Source organism: Chrysochloris asiatica, unplaced genomic scaffold, assembly GCF_000296735.1.
Source record: "Chrysochloris asiatica unplaced genomic scaffold, ChrAsi1.0 scaffold00082, whole genome shotgun sequence".
Lineage (NCBI taxonomy): Eukaryota > Metazoa > Chordata > Mammalia > Afrosoricida > Chrysochloridae > Chrysochloris > Chrysochloris asiatica.
In genome coordinates, this window is record NW_006408600.1 from 12,927,222 (window position 1) to 12,945,462 (window position 18,241).

The 18,241-nt window shown below is 42.9% G+C and overlaps 1 protein-coding gene across 2 annotated transcripts in view; it reads left to right on the plus strand.

Moving 5' to 3' along the window:
- The first annotated feature begins 2,856 nt into the window (after positions 1–2,856).
- PAIP1 (poly(A) binding protein interacting protein 1) overlaps positions 2,857–18,241 on the plus strand; it is a 56,238-nt gene continuing 40,853 nt past the window's right edge. Inside the window, exons 1-2 of one of the 2 annotated variants that reach the window (XM_006865750.1) lie at positions 2,857–3,341; positions 3,915–4,084. In XM_006865750.1, coding sequence (XP_006865812.1) covers positions 3,074–3,341; positions 3,915–4,084 — 438 coding nt within the window. In that variant the 5' untranslated portion in view covers positions 2,857–3,073. The remainder of the gene's footprint in view (positions 3,342–3,914; positions 4,085–18,241) is intronic. The other variant, XM_006865751.1, reaches the window with a different exon arrangement.

An 18,241-nucleotide genomic window follows, 5' to 3' on the forward strand; every position in this document is an offset into this window, starting at 1 on the left:
ACCAACTTGATGGCACCTAACAACAACAACAAACCAAACTCATTGACATCAAATCAACTGTAACTCATAGCAAACCCTATGTTGTTGTTAATTGCCCTCAAGTCAGTTCTGACCCATGGTGGTGGTGGTTATGTGCCATAGAGTCGGTTCCGACTCAGAGACCCTCTATAGGCTTTCCAAGGCTGTAAATCTTTATGGGAGAAGAAAGCCTCATCTTTCTTCCACAGAATGGCTGGTAGTTTAGAACTGCTAACTGTGAGATTAGCAGATAGACTTGTAACCACTACACTAACAGAGCTCCTTATAGTTTCCTAGGAGTGGCTGGTGAGCTTGAACCACTGACATTGCGATTCAAACGACTTTGCAGTCCAGCTCATTAATACACAGCCCCACACTAGGACCCCAGTGACCCTATATAGGGCACCTAATAACCATTAAATAAGTGGTGATTCAAAGAGTTCTGGTAGTGTAGTGGTTATGAGACGAGCTGCTAACCTCAAGGTCAGCAGTTCGAACCTGCCAGCCGTTCGAACCTGCCACCATGGGAGAAAGATGAGGTTTTCTGCTCCCACAAAAATTTACAGCCTTGCAAACCCTATTCAGGGATACTATGAGTTGGAACTGACTCCACAACACATATCCACCACCAAGTAGTGATTCAGTCATAGAATTCTCACCTTTCATGAGGGCAATCCGGGTTCAAATCCCAACCAATGCACTCTGAGTGCAACCATTGTTTGTTATTGGAGGCTTGTGTGTTGTTTTGATGCTCACTCTTTTTTAAAATATAGTTTTTTTCTACATAGAACTCCAGGCAAGAAGTGACTGACAAACCATATAAAACTGGATTTTAAAGTGCTTTGAGCATCATCTCATGTAATTTTTAAATTGTAATTTTGTCAGTCTAGCAGTCGTAATATACGCATAGTACTATAAGATAGTTTTACAAGATAGCTAGCTATCTTATAGATGAGAAAACCGCAGCTCAGAAAAGCTATATTCCTACCCAAGTTCACATACCCAGTAATGGTCACGCAAGCTCCAGCAAGACTTTACACCTAAGAAGCACACTTCATGCTGGCTTCCTTCCCTGACTCATTATTTTTGGGTAACATCAACAGCCTGAATAATTTATTTATGACTGCCCTCATGTGGTGCTGTAGGGTAAGCACTGAACTGGTAACCACAAGGTTGGCAGTTCAAACCCACTAGCCTCACCTCTGAAACCCTAAACAGGGTCACTATGATTTGGAACGAATCGATGGCACTTACAACAACAATCTCATTAAAAGAAACCCTGGTGACACTGTTTTGGGCTGCTAGTCACGAGGTTGGCCATTCAAACCCACCACCCATTTTTGTCTCAGAAACCCTATATAGGGTAGCTATGAGTTGCAACTGATTTGATGGCAATGTGTTTGGTTTGTTGGTTTTGTGTTTTGTTTTGTTTTTCTGTATCCTCATTAAACTCATTTTTCTCATTCATTTAAATGAAGATTTTAACTTTTTAAAAAATTAACAAGAGCCAGTGGTCAATAAGAATTTCTTATTCATAATTGAAACCATTCTAAAAATGAAAACATTGAAAAATACCATTCCAAGTCTTATATTTCTCTTTATCAATCCCCCTGTCATGTAAAGTATTACAGCTTATGCTTAAAATACAGGGCTACAATCAGAATTTGTGGAGATAGTTAATACAACAGCTTGAAAAATGCATTTTTTAACTTCCTTTTCCTTTCATTAATTATATTAATATTAATCGTTCATTTGGCTTTATCATCAACAGACCTTACATAAACTTTACACATAAATGTCTAGAACTGTGAGGTACAACGCTGTAACCACGAAACACATGAGACTACTGAGCACCTGAAACAAGGTTTGTCCAAATTGAGATGCCCTGTGCGTGTAAACAACACATGTGGTTTCAGTTAGTAAGAAGGACCCATGAGTGTTACATCTTAAAATAACATCTTTGATGTAGTTGTTGTTAAGTGCTGTCGAGTCGGTTCCGACCCATAGCGACCTTGTAGAGGGTTTCCAAGGAGCGGCTGGTGGCTTGAACCACCTACCTTGTGGTTCAAACGACTTTGCAGTCCAGCGCATTAGCCTACAGCGGTAAACTGTATTCTTAAAATTAATTTCACCTGTTTTTGCTTGTTGACTGTGGCTTGTAGAAATTGAAGTGAAAACAAGTGGCTTGATTTGGGGTTTGCATTATCTGCAAACTTTGAATAGATTCAAAGTAGTGTATTTTCTTTAAAATTTTGGAGGGGAAGAGGCTGAAGCTGGGCCACAGGTGTAACCTTCCATGACTAAAAAGGGAAGGGGGCGGATTTTGGGTGTAACTACTCCCCTCCCCCAGTGGTACTGAAGCAGGTGGCAGAGCTTCTTCCAAAGCCCCACTTTCCCTACCAGTGCTGGGGTCGGGCGGCAGCCGGGTCATTGAACACACCTGCTGGCCCACGGAGGTGCGTGTTCGCGAACCCCGGCGTCGGGCCCACACCCCCTCCCCCAGGATTTTTACTTTCCCGGCGCCAACCGTCAGTCTCGCACTTGTCTCCTGAGAACCAGCGAGCGGATCGGGCCCAGCTGGGTAAGCCTTCCTCTCTCTTTCGCCCCGAGGTTGGGCCCTGGGAGCCGAGATGTCCCCTCGGGGTCATCGCTGCCAAGCAGGGACATCCTGCGGCCCACACGCCGGTCACCCGGCTGCCGCTGCCAGCCGGGAGGGACTGGAAGAGTCTTAGCGAGCGCGCCCCGGGGCCTCCGGGCCGCGGGGGGCCGCTGTGACCCGCCTTCGCCCCCGCCGCGCCGAGGGCGGGGGCGCCAGGTTTTAGGAAGAATCAAAAAGCGGAGGGTAGTAGCTGAGAGGGGCGGGCGCAGTGAGCAGCGGGCTTGGCGTGTGCTCCGCTGCCGTCCGCTCTGCCCGAAGCGCGGAGGAGCAGAGCAGGGGCCTGCTGCCCTTCTCCATGAGGCCCGAGTGAGGCGCAGCGGCAAGAGCCGGCCCGCGGCGCCTCCCCCCACACTCTCTTCCGAGCGCAGCGGCCGCGGCTCCGGAAGGAGGAGGAGCATGTCGGACGGTTTCGACCGGGCCCCAGGTGCTGGTCGGGGCCGGAGCCGGGGCCTGGGCCGCGGAGGGGGCGGGCCTGAGGGCGGCAGTTTCCCGAACGGAACGGGGCCTGCAGAGCAGCCGCGGCACCAGCCGCCGCCGCAGCCCAAAGCCCCGGGCTTCCCGCAGCCGCCGCCGCTGCGCCAGCCCAAGACGGCTCCGCCGCCTGGGGCCCAGTGCGAGGTCCCCGCCGGCCCCCAGCGGCCTCCCCGGCCCGGGGCGCTCCCAGGTACGGAGGAGCTCTAGGGAAACCCCGTCCTCCCGGGCCAACGCCTCCCCACGGGCCTCGGCGCGCGCCTTCTACCCCTCCCCCGGTTCCCCGAAAGCATTCCCCGAGGGATCCGGGTTTTACGGGGTTGGGACGAGTGCGGAACCGGGCTTGGAAGGTGGCCGCCGGAATCCTTTGTGCGCCCGACTGGGGGAGGGGCCGGTGCGTGGTCCCCGAGTTCTGCCGCCCCGAGGGAGGAAGTCCAAATCGCCTCCCCAGCCCGACCCTCTCCGAGACCTCCAGCGGGCTACCACCTCCTCTAAAAGGACTCCTCACAAAAGGGAGAGAAAGAAACCAAACCAGATCTCTCAGGCATTCATTGGGGAGGCAGGTAGGCTCAGAAATTAGCTACAGCAAGTCTATTGTTCCTTTTTGCAGGCACTTTTTACCTAGCCCAGCGATGACCTTACATCTTGTGGTGATGATCCGCGTTTACCTCTAAAAACCAGCCCTAGTCGGATGGCTTTTTAGCTTACATTAAGTCCCTACACAAAGGAATGAAGGAATTTAACGTTTCCCACCCCCCCTTTTCAGAACAAGCGAGGCCCCCAAGAGCTCCACCTAGTTCCGAGGATAAAACCCCACAGCAGATCTCCGAGTCAGCAATGGCCAAACCCCAGGTGGCCGTAGCTCCTGTGTTAATGTCCAAACTGTCGGTGAACGCCCCCGAATTTTACCCATCAGGTTACTCTTCTAACTATACAGTAAGTACTCCCCTTTTACGACAACTTTCGGTGCATAATACTGGAATAATGTGATTGCTGCCTTATAAATCAGACTATGCTTTTTTTGTATTTTACATAAAGTTTTATTAATTGGTTGGACTCATAAGGAAACAACTTTTTCAGGAATATATCTCGAAGTTATTATATTCAAGGAGGTAAGCTTGAAAGTAGTGTTTGTGTTTTGTTTGCTGCTGTATTGCCAGCCTGGGCAAATAATCTGATGTCATAAAGTTAATTGTCAATCTGTGAAAGGAAAACTCTTTTCCAGACTTACTGAACAAAGTAACCTGGCAAAGTTAATTTTTTTTTTTTTTTTGGTACAATAACTGATTCATTAGTGGTTTTAGGATAAACTGGTTTTTCAGTAAATGTGAGGTAGGTTTTTGCATGTGGCCAAGTACATAATTTAGGCTCTTGTTTCTAGTGACTAACCTTCCACAATATAAGTTGGTTTTGTTTTTAAATCAAACTTAAGTTAACGGGAAAAAAGTACAAAGCATAGTTGGATTACATAGAATTTGTCCTGCTAGGTAAAACAACTTGAGTAAATGTGGAGGAATTAAGGGAAGTCGGGGAGGAGCCATGCTAATTGATAATACCTTACCCTTTTACCCACTGCCATCAGTCTGTTTTGACTCATAGCAACCGTGTATACTTCAGCATAATTTCTATCTTTGATATCCTAAGCTTATTGAAGCATGACCTAGAATAGTGTACACAGGGAAATAGGTCAAGCAATCACTTAGGTGACCAATATCCAAATCATGAACATTATCAACACCTGAGAGACCCTCGTATACTCTCTCTTGTTAGGTGCTGTCGAATCCATTCTGAAACACTGCCCTCTCCTGCACCATTCTCACAATTGTTATTGCTTACGCCCACTGCTGCTGCCACTGTGTCCATCCATCTCATTATGGGTCTTCTCTATTTCGCTGATGCTCTCCTCCAGAGACTGGACCCTACTGATCAAGTGTATTTGAGATGAAGTCTCTCCATCCTTGATTCTAAAGAGCATTGCAGCTGTATTGCTTCCAAGAGAGATTTGTTCATTCTTGTGGTGGTGTGCTGTGGAGTTGGTTCCTACTCAATAGCGACCCTGCATAGGGTTTCAGAGGCTGTAAATCTTTACGGGAGCAGAAAGCCTCATCTTTCTCCTTTGGAACGGTTGGTAGTTTTGAACTGCTGACCTTATGGTCCAATTCGCAACCACTGTGCTACCAGAGCTTCTATTCTGGTTGTTGTTATGTGCCGTGGAGTGGGTTCCTACTCATAGCGACCCTGTACAGGGTTTCCAAGACTATAAATCTTTACAGGAGCAGAAAGACTCCTCTTTCTCCCGCGGAACCACTGGTAGTTTCAAACTGCCTACCTTGGCAGTTCGCAGCCCAATTCGTAACCACTATGCTACCAGAGCTCCTTATTCTTCTGGTAGTCTTTAGTATATTTTTTGCTAACACCGTAATTTGTTATTTTTTGTCATTTCTTTATATAAGGAGGTCAGGTGTAAGGAACCCTTACGGCACAGTGGTTAAAGTACTGAATGCCAACCAAACGGTTGACAGTTGAAAAATAAGTGGTAGTCAGCTTCTGTAAAGATTTATAGCCTTGGAAACAAGATGGGACAATTCTGTCCTACAGGGTCACGGTGAGTTAGAATGAACTTGATGGCAGTGGGTTGGTGGATGAGGTCCGGTGTATCTTAATCCTCATAGTGACATCTTTGTTTCTTAACACTTTAAAGGGTCTTTTGCAGCAGATCTGTCCAATGCAGTATGCCATTTGATTTCTGGACTGTTGCTTCCTTGGGTCTTAATCGTCGTTGTTACATGCTGTTGAGTGGTTTCCGACTCTTAGCAACCCTGGATAGGGTTTCCAAGGAGTGGCTGGTGAGCTTGATCTGCTGACCAAATTAATGGGTCCTGGTAAAATGAAATCCTTGACAATATCAGTATTTTTTGTTTATCATGTTAGTTGGTCCAGTTGTGAGGCTTTTTGCTTTTGTCTTAGGACGTAATTCGTACTGAAGGCCGTAGTCTTTGAACTTTATTAATAACTGCTTTTTAAGTCTTATCATTTTCAGCAAGCAAGGTTGTGACACCAGGTTCTCCTCACTACCATTCTTCATTTATAATTGCTATGTTTACTTAACAGAATTGATTAGTTCTCAAACTTTAGTGGTTACGAATCGGGCTACAAACCCCAAGATCAGCAGTTCGAGACTACCAGCCGCTCCGCTCCCGTAAAGATTTACAGCCTCGGAAACCCTGTACAGGGTTCCTATGGGTTGGAACCAACTCGACTGGGTTGGAACCAACTCGACCGGCACTTAACAACAACAACAAACACCATGTATGCTTTTTTTTTTTTTTTATTAATCCATTTGTAGCATGTAATTGCTAAGTGGCGTCAAGTCGGTTCTGACTCATAGCGGCCCTGTATAGGGTTTCCAAGGAGCGGCTGGTGAATTTGAACCACTGACCTTAACAGTTCAAATCAACCTTGCGGTGCAGCACATACTCACGGAGTCACACAGGAGTCCAGTATGTTATTAAGTGTTGAGTTGGTTCTGATTCATAGCAGTCCTGTATGGGGTTTCCAAAGAGCTACTGGTGAGCTTGAACCTCCAACCTTGAAGTCCAGCGCATTAACCTACAGTGCCACTCACAGCATTTTATTGAGTGACTTTGCCACAGTCTGTCTATCCGCTTCTGATGATGAACACAATCAACAATTTCCACTTTAGGGAGCTAACAGTGCTGCTAGTCCTGTCCTAAGTCCTGGTGGACATATGCCTTTATTTCTGTTGTATTAATACCCAGGAATGAAATTGCTAGGTCCTAGGTTAACCATATACCCAACTTTAGTTGTTGAGTGAAGTCAAGTCAGTTCCAACTCATAGTTACCCTATATAGGTTTGAACTGCCAACCTGTGGTTTGCAGTTTGGTGCTGATTCAACAGTGCCACACCAGGACTGCAACTTTAGTTGCTGTTGTTAGCTGCCATTGAGTCAGTACCGACTCATAGCAACCCTGGAGAGGGTTTCCGAGGCTGAAAATCCTTACGGGAGCAGAAAGCATCATCTTTCTCCTGCGGAACAGCTGGTAGTTTCGAACTACTGATCTTGCAGTTCGCAGCCCGATTCGTAATAATTCATGGGAGTGTGGTGGCACTGTACTGTGAACTATAAGATCTGCGATTCAAGTCTGCCAGACACACCTCAGGAGAAAGATGAGGCTGTTTGCTCTCATGAAGATTTACAGCCTTGTAAACTCTATACCGGGTCTCTGAGTCAGAATGGCTTCCAAGACATTTAACAGGCACCACCACCACCTGGTAGCTTAGTGGTTACGAATCAGGTTGTGAACCACACGGTCAGCAGTTCGAAACTGCCAGTTGTTCCGTGGGAGAAAGATGAGGTGTTCTGCTCCCATAAAGATTTACAGCCTCGGAAACCTTGTACAGGGTCGCTGAGTCGGAACCAGCTCCACGGCACACAGCCACCACCACCACCAAGTAAGTTTTCTATAGCAATTGTTAACCATGCATACTATGTGATTTCCAGTTGTTTTACTTCTATAGTACTAGATGTTTTCTGTTGAAGGTTATCCTTTCTGGTGGATGTGTAGTATACTAACTGTAGTTTTATCTCAGTGATTTAACTTGATGATTAGTGATGGGCCCATGCACCTTTTTAAATATTCATTGGCTGTCTTTCCATATTTGATAGAAAGTCTTTAAATAAAGACTATGCTCCATGTTTAGGAAAGTCCATGCATCTTAAAATTCTTAAGAAAAGCTTTGGGTTTGGAAAGGAAAAGTATACACGTAGCAGGAAGAGCAATTAATTTGGGGGCAAAAGGGACATCTGCCATGTAAAGTAGAAATGAGAGCAACTTGGGCTCTTGCCAGAAGCTTTCATTTGGCTCAGGGAGGCAGAGGAGTCATTGGAGAGCTGTGAGTAGTTGAATAAAGTTGGCCTTGTAATAGCCATAAACAGCTCCCTATTTGTTTTATCCGTGTTGACTTGGGCTGCTTTATGATAGGATGGATGCAGTTTTTTTTCCTAGTCTTCTACCAACTATTTTTGTAGTTTGAGACTCTTGGACTATAGAGTGATGGTGTATTGAATCATGTTTGTCCAGTGGTTTTGAGCCACTATCATCTTTTAGGCATGGCTTGCTGTCCTCCCGCTGATCAGCTCCCCCTGTGCTCAATTCACCAGGACTGATTGCAAACTGAAAATCCATGGTTCACATGTGACTTGCAGGTGTATCTTTTTTGGCCTTCAAGGTGTATTTTTAAAAGTTTCTTAGTTACCAACATTTAAATTGATAACTGCAAATCTGGTTTCTCTGAAATAAGAACTGGCATTTTAGGTTGAGCAAAAACTGACTGAAGTTGCTTAGAGACAGCTGTCTTTAGAGCACGGAAGCTCCATCTAATTTGTCTCTGGGTTACTTCATTTGCTTGTAATTCATCTGGATTCTGCAGACAGTCAAGCTTGCTAGTACATACTCGAACTTAGTAGTTTATCCTGTTAGCCTTTTGGTCCGGGCAAAATTTTTCTAAATTCTCTCAGTCACAGAACTGAATCTTTGTTTTCCCCTAAATCTTACGGGGAAAAAAGTCTTGTTGCTTACAAGATTTCCTTATGGTAACCATAATCCAGGGCTAGCTGCATTCGCTCAGTCACTCATTCCACAAATAGTTAACTACTTATCAAGAGTCAGGCTTTGGGGAGATAAAGCCTGAAAATCTTTTGTTTGGTATCCTGTACTAACTCTGTGTCAGGAATGTATTTTTTTTCCTCTAACCTTCATATAGTAGTCTTTCACTCTTTATACCTGTGAAAGCTTTAAGCTCTTTTATCCTCATTCCTCTCTTTCTACTGCTAGAATTTCCTACTTTATACCTGTGAAAGCTTTAAGCTCTTTTATCCTCATTCCTCATTTCTACTGCTAGAATTTCCTACTTTTACATGTCTTCTAATCAGTAAGTTGCTATATCTATCTCTTCTAGCCATTGCTGCTTCTCAGACAAAACCATTACATTGTGAATATCTTACTGTAGTTCATTTGGTACTACCAAAAATTCCCCAAATAATTCATATTTTGTTTTACACAAAAGTTCTAACCTCTCTGTCCCTCCAGAAAACCCAGCTTTTTTCTAGACGCATCCCCTTGAAGTTACTACCCAGTTTTTCTTCTATGTTCAGTAGTGACACCTTCCAAAATTCACTGTTGATACTACTGTACTACCTTTCACTGCTCATTCTCTGTAGTCTGATCCCTCCTATTGTATTGGTACTGCTTTTGAGAGTTTACTGATGCTCTTCTGATTGTTAAATCTATGTCCTCTTAGCCCTCATCTTAATAGACTCATCTTAGTAGACTTTGTTGACCACAGTATCATTTGTTCAATTAAACAAGTATGAATTCTAAAGCCAGGTACTAGGAGAATATCTTTCTTAAAGCTCTGTTTTTGTAAGGACTAAATTATGCTTTGTTGACTTTGCTGAAGAGTGGATATTCTAGAACACTGATCTGAACTCTTGAAGAACCTGTACATAGACCAACAGGCAGTTGTTTGAACCAAACAAGGGGATGCTGTGAATGGTTTCAAATCAGGAAAGTTGTGCATCAGGGTAGTATCCCTTCACCATACTTAGTTTGTATGCTGCGCAGACCCTCTGAGAAGCTAGTTTATATGAAGAAGAGCATGGCATCAGAACTGGATGAAGATTCATTAACAGCCTGTGATATGCAGATGACACAACCTTGCTTGCTGAAAGTGAAGAGGACTTAAACTTAACCTGATGAAGCTCAAAAGACCGCAGCCTTCAGTATGAATTGCACGTCAGTGAAAAGATAATAAAAAGCCTCAAAACGGAACCAGTAAATAACATCATATTAAATAGAGAAAAGATTGAAGTTGTCCCAGACTTCATTTTGCTTGTATTCACTATCAACAGTCGTGGAAACAGCCGTCAAGAAATCAAATGATACATTGCATTAGGCAAATCTGCTGCAGAAGACTTCTTTAAAATGTTAGGGTTAGAGATAGGTCAGAGTTGGTCAGTGTGTTAGGACTAAGGTGCTCCTGACTTAAAGCCATGGTACTTTTCTGTAGTCCCATAGACATGTGAACGTTGGTCACTGAATAAGGAAGAATGTAAAAGAACTGATACATTTCAATTATGGTGTTGGTGAAGAATATTAAAAGTATTGGACTACCAGAAGAATGAACAAATCTGTGTTGGAAGAAGTACAGCCAAAAATGCTCCTTGGAAGCCAGGATGGCCAGACTTTTTCTCTCATCCTTTTGACATGTTCTTAGGAGGGACCAGCCACTGAAGAACATCATGCTTGATAACAGTGAAGGTTCAGAGATAAAGAGGAAGACACTCCCCCCCCCCCAACAATACGGATTGACAGTGACCGCACCAATGGACTCAAATTTTGTCACAACAGTTGTGAGGATGGCACAGGACCGGCCAGTGTTTTTTTTTCTGTTTTGCATGGGGTCTCTATGAGTCAGAACAACTTGATGGTACCTACCAACAACAAATAGAAAATACTGGTTTTGTTTAAATTTTTTCCTCTCTTTGCATAGACTCTTTTACTCCTAAGACTTCTAGCCATCATTCTTTTAGAATTTAATCTATGAAATTATTCTACAATATGTAATTTTATTATGAGCATCTCATTTGCTTTTTTCTTTTGACTTAAGTATAAAGGTACTTTTTCATTCTCCCAACTTGCTTTATGAGTACTTCTCTCCTCAGACCACAGTCCCTTTACTTTTCTTGGTGAGCTTACGTATTCCTTAGAATCTGGCCATCAACTATAGGCTAATCACTCTCACATATAAGTCTTTTGAACTTACTTTTCCATTGCTTTCACCCTCTTCAGGAGGGTGATTTCACTTTCAAGGATAAAACAATTTGTCATCTGCAAACTTCCATATTATATTCTAGCTAGCTGTTCAGACTGGTGGTATGTTGACTCTTCTCCATCACATCTTTGTCCCTCTTCAGTCCGTTGATGTAAAACAGACTGGACTCTTCTGTTATCTAGGAAGCCCTGGTGTTACAATGGTCAAGAACTTGGCTGCTAACCACCAAGTCAGCCCTTCAAACTTATCAGCTGTTGTGCTGGACAGTGATATGGCAGTCTACTCTGGAAAAATCTATAGACTTGGAAACTTTATACTCTGCTCTGTAGGGTAGCTGTGAGTGGAATAAACACAACAGCAAAGGGATTTTTTTTAGTATCTCATTAAGCATCTGCTATGCGTCCATTTTATCCATATGGTGTAGGTTCTCCTTTCTACACAACGCATATAAAATGCCTTGTGTGATAAGTATGCTACCTAACGGATGTCTGCCATAATCTGTCAGTTGTTTTTTAAGAAAACTATATTCCCCAGCTTAGAAGTCGTTTGACTCCTCATTAAGACTGAAGAAATTTGTACTTGCAAAAAATCTGGTTCTAGAGAACTAACAGCTTTAATTCACATTGGAGTGCTGATCTATTCAGAATACTTTATGCCTTTTTTTTTTTTTTTTTTCTTTCTCAATGTCAGACTCTGGATCCCTCATTCTACTATATTCAGAAAAGCTCTTTTCTGAATTTCTCTTCTACTTATCAACTTCCTCTGATTATCATGGTTCTTCACAATCAGTTCCACATGATTGACTTAAAGAGTGAAACAGTAGGAAATACCTTCAGCTGGGGACTATAGAATTCCTTTCATTAATGATTGCATCATACTTTTAAGTGTCTGACGAGTCAGAAATTCAAATGATGTATTACGAAAACTCTCTTTAAAGTGCTCAAAAACTTTTAAGTTGTCCCTTTGAAAGAGGACTAAGGGTACTTGACCCAAGCTATGGTATTTTCAATCTCCTCATAAGCGTGCAAAAGCTGGAACGTGAGTAAAGAAGACCAAAGACGAATTCATGGATGCCATTGAATTATAGTGGTAGTGAAGAAAACGCTGGTATCGTACTGGTTACAAATCGGACTGCGAACCGCAAGGTCAGCAGTTCGAAACTACTGGTGGTTCCACGGGAGAAAGATGAGGCTTTCTGCTCCCATAAAGATTTACAGCCTTGGGAACTCTGTTACAGGGTCGCTATGAGTCGGAACTGAGTCCACGGCACTTAACAACTAGAAGAACGAGTAAAGTTGTGTTGAAAGAATATAGCAGGACTGCTTCTTAGAAGCAAGGATGGCAAGACGACTTCTTACATAACTTTAGACAGGTTATCAGGAAGGCCCAGTCTGTGGAGAAGGATGTTAGGGTTGGGAAAGTAGAGAATCAGTGAAGAGAGAAGATTCTCAGTCAGGTGGACTAACAAACTCAGTGGCTGCAACAATGGGCTCATTAGGGAGGTTTCTAGGTTCTGGCCGTACTGTGGTCTATCTATTTTGCTAAGACGTCAGTATATTTCTTCCTACGTACTTCTTATGTGTCCCCTGTATAGAATATCTTTCCTTAGATATTTGTGTTACTGGGTTGCTCTTTTTGTAGTCTCTTTCTAGATGTTGTCTCTTCAGAATTCTTTAACTGGTTTTTTTTTTTTTTTGGTTCAGTTTTCAGTTTATTTCAGCATCTGAATGTGCATTCCCTCATGGAATATAAGTTCCATGAAAGAAGAGCTTTTTGTTCTGTATTCATTGCATAGCCATACTCCCAGCCACCTAGAAGAGTCTTTGACACTGAGTAGGCACTCAGTTTTAATGGACTAGCAGTAGTTGAACTGCTCTGCGCCAGTTCCTTCATTTGTGCAAGGGCATTCAAAGAGTTTTTAGAGTTAAATGAGATTTGTTATGTGTCGTGGAGTCGGTTCCGATTCATAGGGACCCTGTATAGGGTTTCCAAGACGGTAAATCTTTACTGGAGCAGAAAGCCTCATCTTTCTCCTGAGGAACCACTGGTAGTTTCGAACTGCTGACTGTGAGATTAGCAGCCTGATTCGTAACCACTACGCTACCAAATGAGATGATAATGCTTGCAAAACCCTTTAGTGTCACTATTATACTGGTAATTGGCAGCTATTTGCTTCTTAGAGTACCATCCTAGATGCCAAGAGAGAGTTTTCTCATCTACTTTTGGGATGCTCTTTGCACTCTAGCCCCTTTGTGTGTGCACATTTGGCTGTTAGCATTTGAAATATGTTTTATATTCTACTAGAAATATAAAAATGACTTGAACATTTAGTGCTTTTTTGCTATGTGCCAGTCACCCATTGAGGGACTTTGATGAACATTAATTCATTTAATCTTTGTAACCATCCTATGAGTTAGGGACTATTGTGCTCATTCCACAGTAGAGGAAACATAGGAATTAATGTATTCAGAGTAACACAGCTGGTAGTCTACTAATCTTTGTGATTAATGTGGATTTCATTAAAAATATTAATCCCTTTACTTCATAGGTAAATCCAAGTTAACATCTCTACTTGGATTTAACTATGAGATTGGCAAAAATGTCATGTGTAAATTTACCCACTGTTCTGCTCAATATGTATGAGCAGGATATGAATACCTGCTAATCTATTGCCATCAAGTTGGTTCCAATGCATATCGACCCTGCATAGGGCTTCCTAGACGGTAAATCTTAATGGATGAGACAGCCTCATTATTCTGTGGAGCAGCTGGTGGGTTTGAACCTGCTACCTGCTATTCTTGCGGTTTGTCTTATTTCCCAAGCCCTCTCATGGTACATGTGTAGTATAGTGAATTCACATGACTCCTCTACCCATAGTCTAGCTCCCACTAAACAACTTTTTTTCTTGATAGGTCTGGGTAAGAGAAAGTAGGGGATGGGGAAGATGCTGATAGGATTACTTATATACTTATATACTTCAAGAAACATTTCTTTTAGAAGGATCAGCACAAGGCTGGTCCCTGTGAGGTGGAGGCTATAAAGGCACCCCATATGTCTGACTTTTCCAATATGTTATAGCACTATACATATAGTTCCTAATGTCAACCACAATTCCTCCCTTCCCTCATGTCCCGGGGTCCTGCTTGCAACATTTCAAAGAGCTGATGAGCTGTCAATGAAATAGATCACGCTAGCGGAGGCTGGCAAGTCTCAAAGCCATAGTTCAGATGTCAAGTTTAGAAGATTCTCCCTACCCATGTAGTCTCAGGCTGAGGAACCTAAATCAGTAGATCAAATAACAGGCTGCTGATGCACAAAGCTGTGGAAACTTGTGAATCAGGTCAGATGATAGGCTACAAGTAGCACAAACTGGAGGTCAGAGGGAGATGAACCAGATGCAGGATCCAGAGCAAGACAGAGAACTTTGTCAAAGCATTGGACCTATACATTGGACCCAACCATACCTCCAAAGGAAAACTCAAAGTGGTGACTTCAGTAAGGTGTACACATCCTTACTCCTTTTGTAGTTAAGTGCCGTCGAGTCAGTTCTGACACATAACGACCCTGTATAGGGTTTCCAAGGAGCAGCTGGTAAGTTTGAACTGCCAACCTTGTGGTTCAAACCAACCTTAGTGTCTTAATAGGATGGTCCACACCAGGATTTCTTATCCTACCTTAATCCTTACTCCTTTGTTTTTAAGTGCCAGCGAGTGGATTCTGACTCATAGCGACCTTGTACAGGATATCCAAGGAGCCAGCTGGTGGGTTTGAACAGCTGACCTTGTGGTTAGCCATCAGTGCTTATACTACACCGCCACACCAGTCCAGTCCTTACTCCTTAGTCCAGTCTTAATCCTTACTCCTACTTTAAATCCCACCTTAATCCTTTATAATAACTCATTCCAAAGCCATAATCACAGGCTTTTTGTTATTAGATGCCATCTAGTTGATTCTGACTCATCGTGACCTTATTTATATACATAGTATGAAACACTGCCCAGTCCTGCGCCATTTTCATAATCATCATTACACTCAAACCCATTACTAAGCATATCCTTCTCCACGGACTGGCCCCTGATGTTTACAGCTGTTTTCTTCTCATTTTGAGTTGTGCCCCATTAGCAAATGAAGGTCCTGAAGGCTTTACTCCATTCATGTCATCATGGTGAACTTTCCTTTGAGGAGGTAGCTATTTTCAGTTATATTTTTTAGTGCCTTCCAACCTGAGGGCAATCTTCTGGAACAATATCTAACAATATTCTGGTTTTATAATGTTTCAATAGTCAATATTCTGGTGCTATATGACAGTGTTCTTCTGCTATTCATACGGCTTTAAGTGGCTGAACACTGAGAAGTAGCCTGCCCCTTCTTCCTAGTCTTAGTGTGGAAGTTCAGCTATCCTGTCTACTGTGGGTGACCCTACTTTTATTTAAAATACCAGTGGCATAGCTTCCAGCATCACAGCAACATGCAAGCCACCACAGTACAACTTAACAGGCGAGTGGTGGCAATCACAGGCTTCTTGTTGCTAAATGCCATCCTATTGGTTCCAACTCACAGTGATCCTATATGGGATTTCCAAGAAGTGGCTGGTGAGCTTGAATCATCGTCCTTGCATTTCAAACCGACCTTGAAATTGAGTGCTTATCCTACAGTACCACACCAGGATTCTAGTCACTGGCTAGGATTTATAAGGGAATATGGCTAGAAGGGCCATAGTAAGTAATTAACATCGCTGTAGAATTACAGGGTTAATTGTGACTGTAAAAATGTGGAACTCTAATGTGGGTATGAAATGAACCATCTCAGAGGCAGGAATGGGGGAATCTCGCTACCAACAAGAAGAAAGAGCCAAGATTAGTGTGCCCTTTGGACCCTGATATCTTGTTCCAAGAGACAGCTGTGACACCAGAGGAGAGGCAGCAGCAGAACCAAGGGCCAGAGCCTGAGACAGAATAGTGGGTTTACTGTCCCACAGAGCAAGTAAAGCTGTGAGTGCCTTTCAGCAAAAGACTGCTTGTAGAGTGAGGTGCCTGACCCATGGAGCTACGGTTAGATGCCTTAGGGCTGCTGATGATAGTGCAGTGTGCTTTGGGCGTTATCCAGCAGTACTAAAAGAGCATTGTAACATTGAGCAGGACAGAGGCCAGGCCAAGGGGCTGATCTTTGGAGAGGCCTGTCTGTGGGCACCTCAGAGAAGAGGCAGTTCTTACTAAAGAACTGTATTCTGAACATTTCTGATACTAAGTTTTGTAACCCTTTAACTTTTCTCATTTCAAAGGGCAGCGCAGGAAGACAAAGTCAAGTATTAAAATGAAATTTGCAAAGATCTGGAGTTAGAAAACCAAAAGAGCATGCTCACCATTTCTTAAATTAAGGGGAAACTGAAGAAAAAAAATTCAAGCCTACACTTGCAATATTGAAAATTCTGTGGGCAAAATAATGGATGATTCAGAAAACATCAAAAGAAGATAAAGGAATATAGTCACTGTGCCAAAGGAATACAGTCACTGTACCAAAAAGAAATGGTCGATGTTCAACCATTTCGAGAGGTGTAGCATATGATCAACAGCCAATGATACTGAAGGAAGAAGTCCAGTGTGCACTGATGGCATTGGCAAAGAGCAAGGCACCAGGAATTGATGTAATGAAAATTGAAATCTTCTAAGAAAGAAGTGGCACTGGAGGCACTCATTCATCTGTGCCAAGAGATTTGGAAGACAGCTACCTGGCCAACTGAATGGAATGGGCACAAATATGGATCTCTTCCAAAGATAGTGGCCCAATGGAATGCGGATGTCATTGGACAATATCATTAGTATCACATGCAAGTTACATTTTGCTAATGATAATTCGAAAACTGCTGCAACAAGTAGATTAACATGGAAATGCCAGAGGCTGAGGCTGGATTCAGAAGACGCGGAATGAGGGGTATAAGATGGATCTTAGCTTAAAACAGAATACCAGAAAGAGGTTTACCTGTGCTTTGACTACCCAAAGGTATGAACAAAATAGCAGAGAATAAGTATTCCTGAGCTCATGAGGAACCTGTACGTAGACCAAGAGGCAGGTGTTAAAACAGAACAAGGGAGCATCGAATGGTTTAAATTTAGAAAAGGTGTGTGCCAGGGTTGTATTCTTTCACCATACTTAAATTCATTCTGTATGCTGAGCAAATAATTTGAGAAGCTGGATTATATGAAGAAAAATGTACCATCAGGATTAGAGGAAGACTAATTAGCAACTTGTGATATGCAGATGATACAACCTTGCTAGCTGAAAATGAAGAGGACTTAAAAACTTAACTGAAGATCAAAAAGCAGTCTTTGCTATGGATTGAAATTCAGTTGAAAGAAAACAAAATCCTTACCACTGGATCAATAAATAACATCAAGATAAATGGAGAAAAAATTGAAGTTGTCTGCAACTTCATGTTGCTTGGATCAATGATCAACACTCATGGAAGCCGCATTTGAGAAGTCAAATGACGTATTGCATTACAGGCAAATCTGCACAGGACCTCTTTATAAGTATTCAAGAGCAAGTTGTCAGTTTGAGGACTAAGGTGCACCTGAACCAAGCCATGGTATTTTCAGTAACCTCATAGGCATGTGAAAGTTGGGCAATGAATAAGAAACAAGTAGAAGGAGGATACTAAAAGTACCATGCACTGCCCCCCAAAAAATAAGATCTGTATTGGAAGAAGTACAGCGAGCATGCGCTTTTAAAGCCAGATCGCCATACTTTCTCTCATACTTTGGACTTCTCATGAAAGACCAGTCCCTGGAGAAGGACATCATGTTTGGTAAAGTGGAGGGCCCAGCAAAAAAGAGCAAGATCCCTAACAAGATGGAATGGCACAGTGGTAGCAGCATTGGCCTCAAATGTAGCAGCAATTGTGAGGTTGGCACAGGACTGAGCAGTGTTTGGTTCCGTTGTGCGTAAGATCACTACGAGTCGGTACCAACTTGATTGCACCTTAATACAACAACTTCTCTAATAAATGCCATAATCATAGTATGGCCTGTGAATTTTGTGTGACGATTGCAAAGAGTTATCAAAACCAGCTGAGAAGTAGAGGGGTGTCAGAATTGGCAAAGAATATTGTAGGATGGAGACACGTTGGATCTTGGCCTCATAGAAATCTGCCTTGGGTTGATGCTGCTGAGTTTTTCTACGAGGTGAAGTAAAAGGTTAGATGCCGTCCCCACGACATAACCCTTTTGATTTACAACATG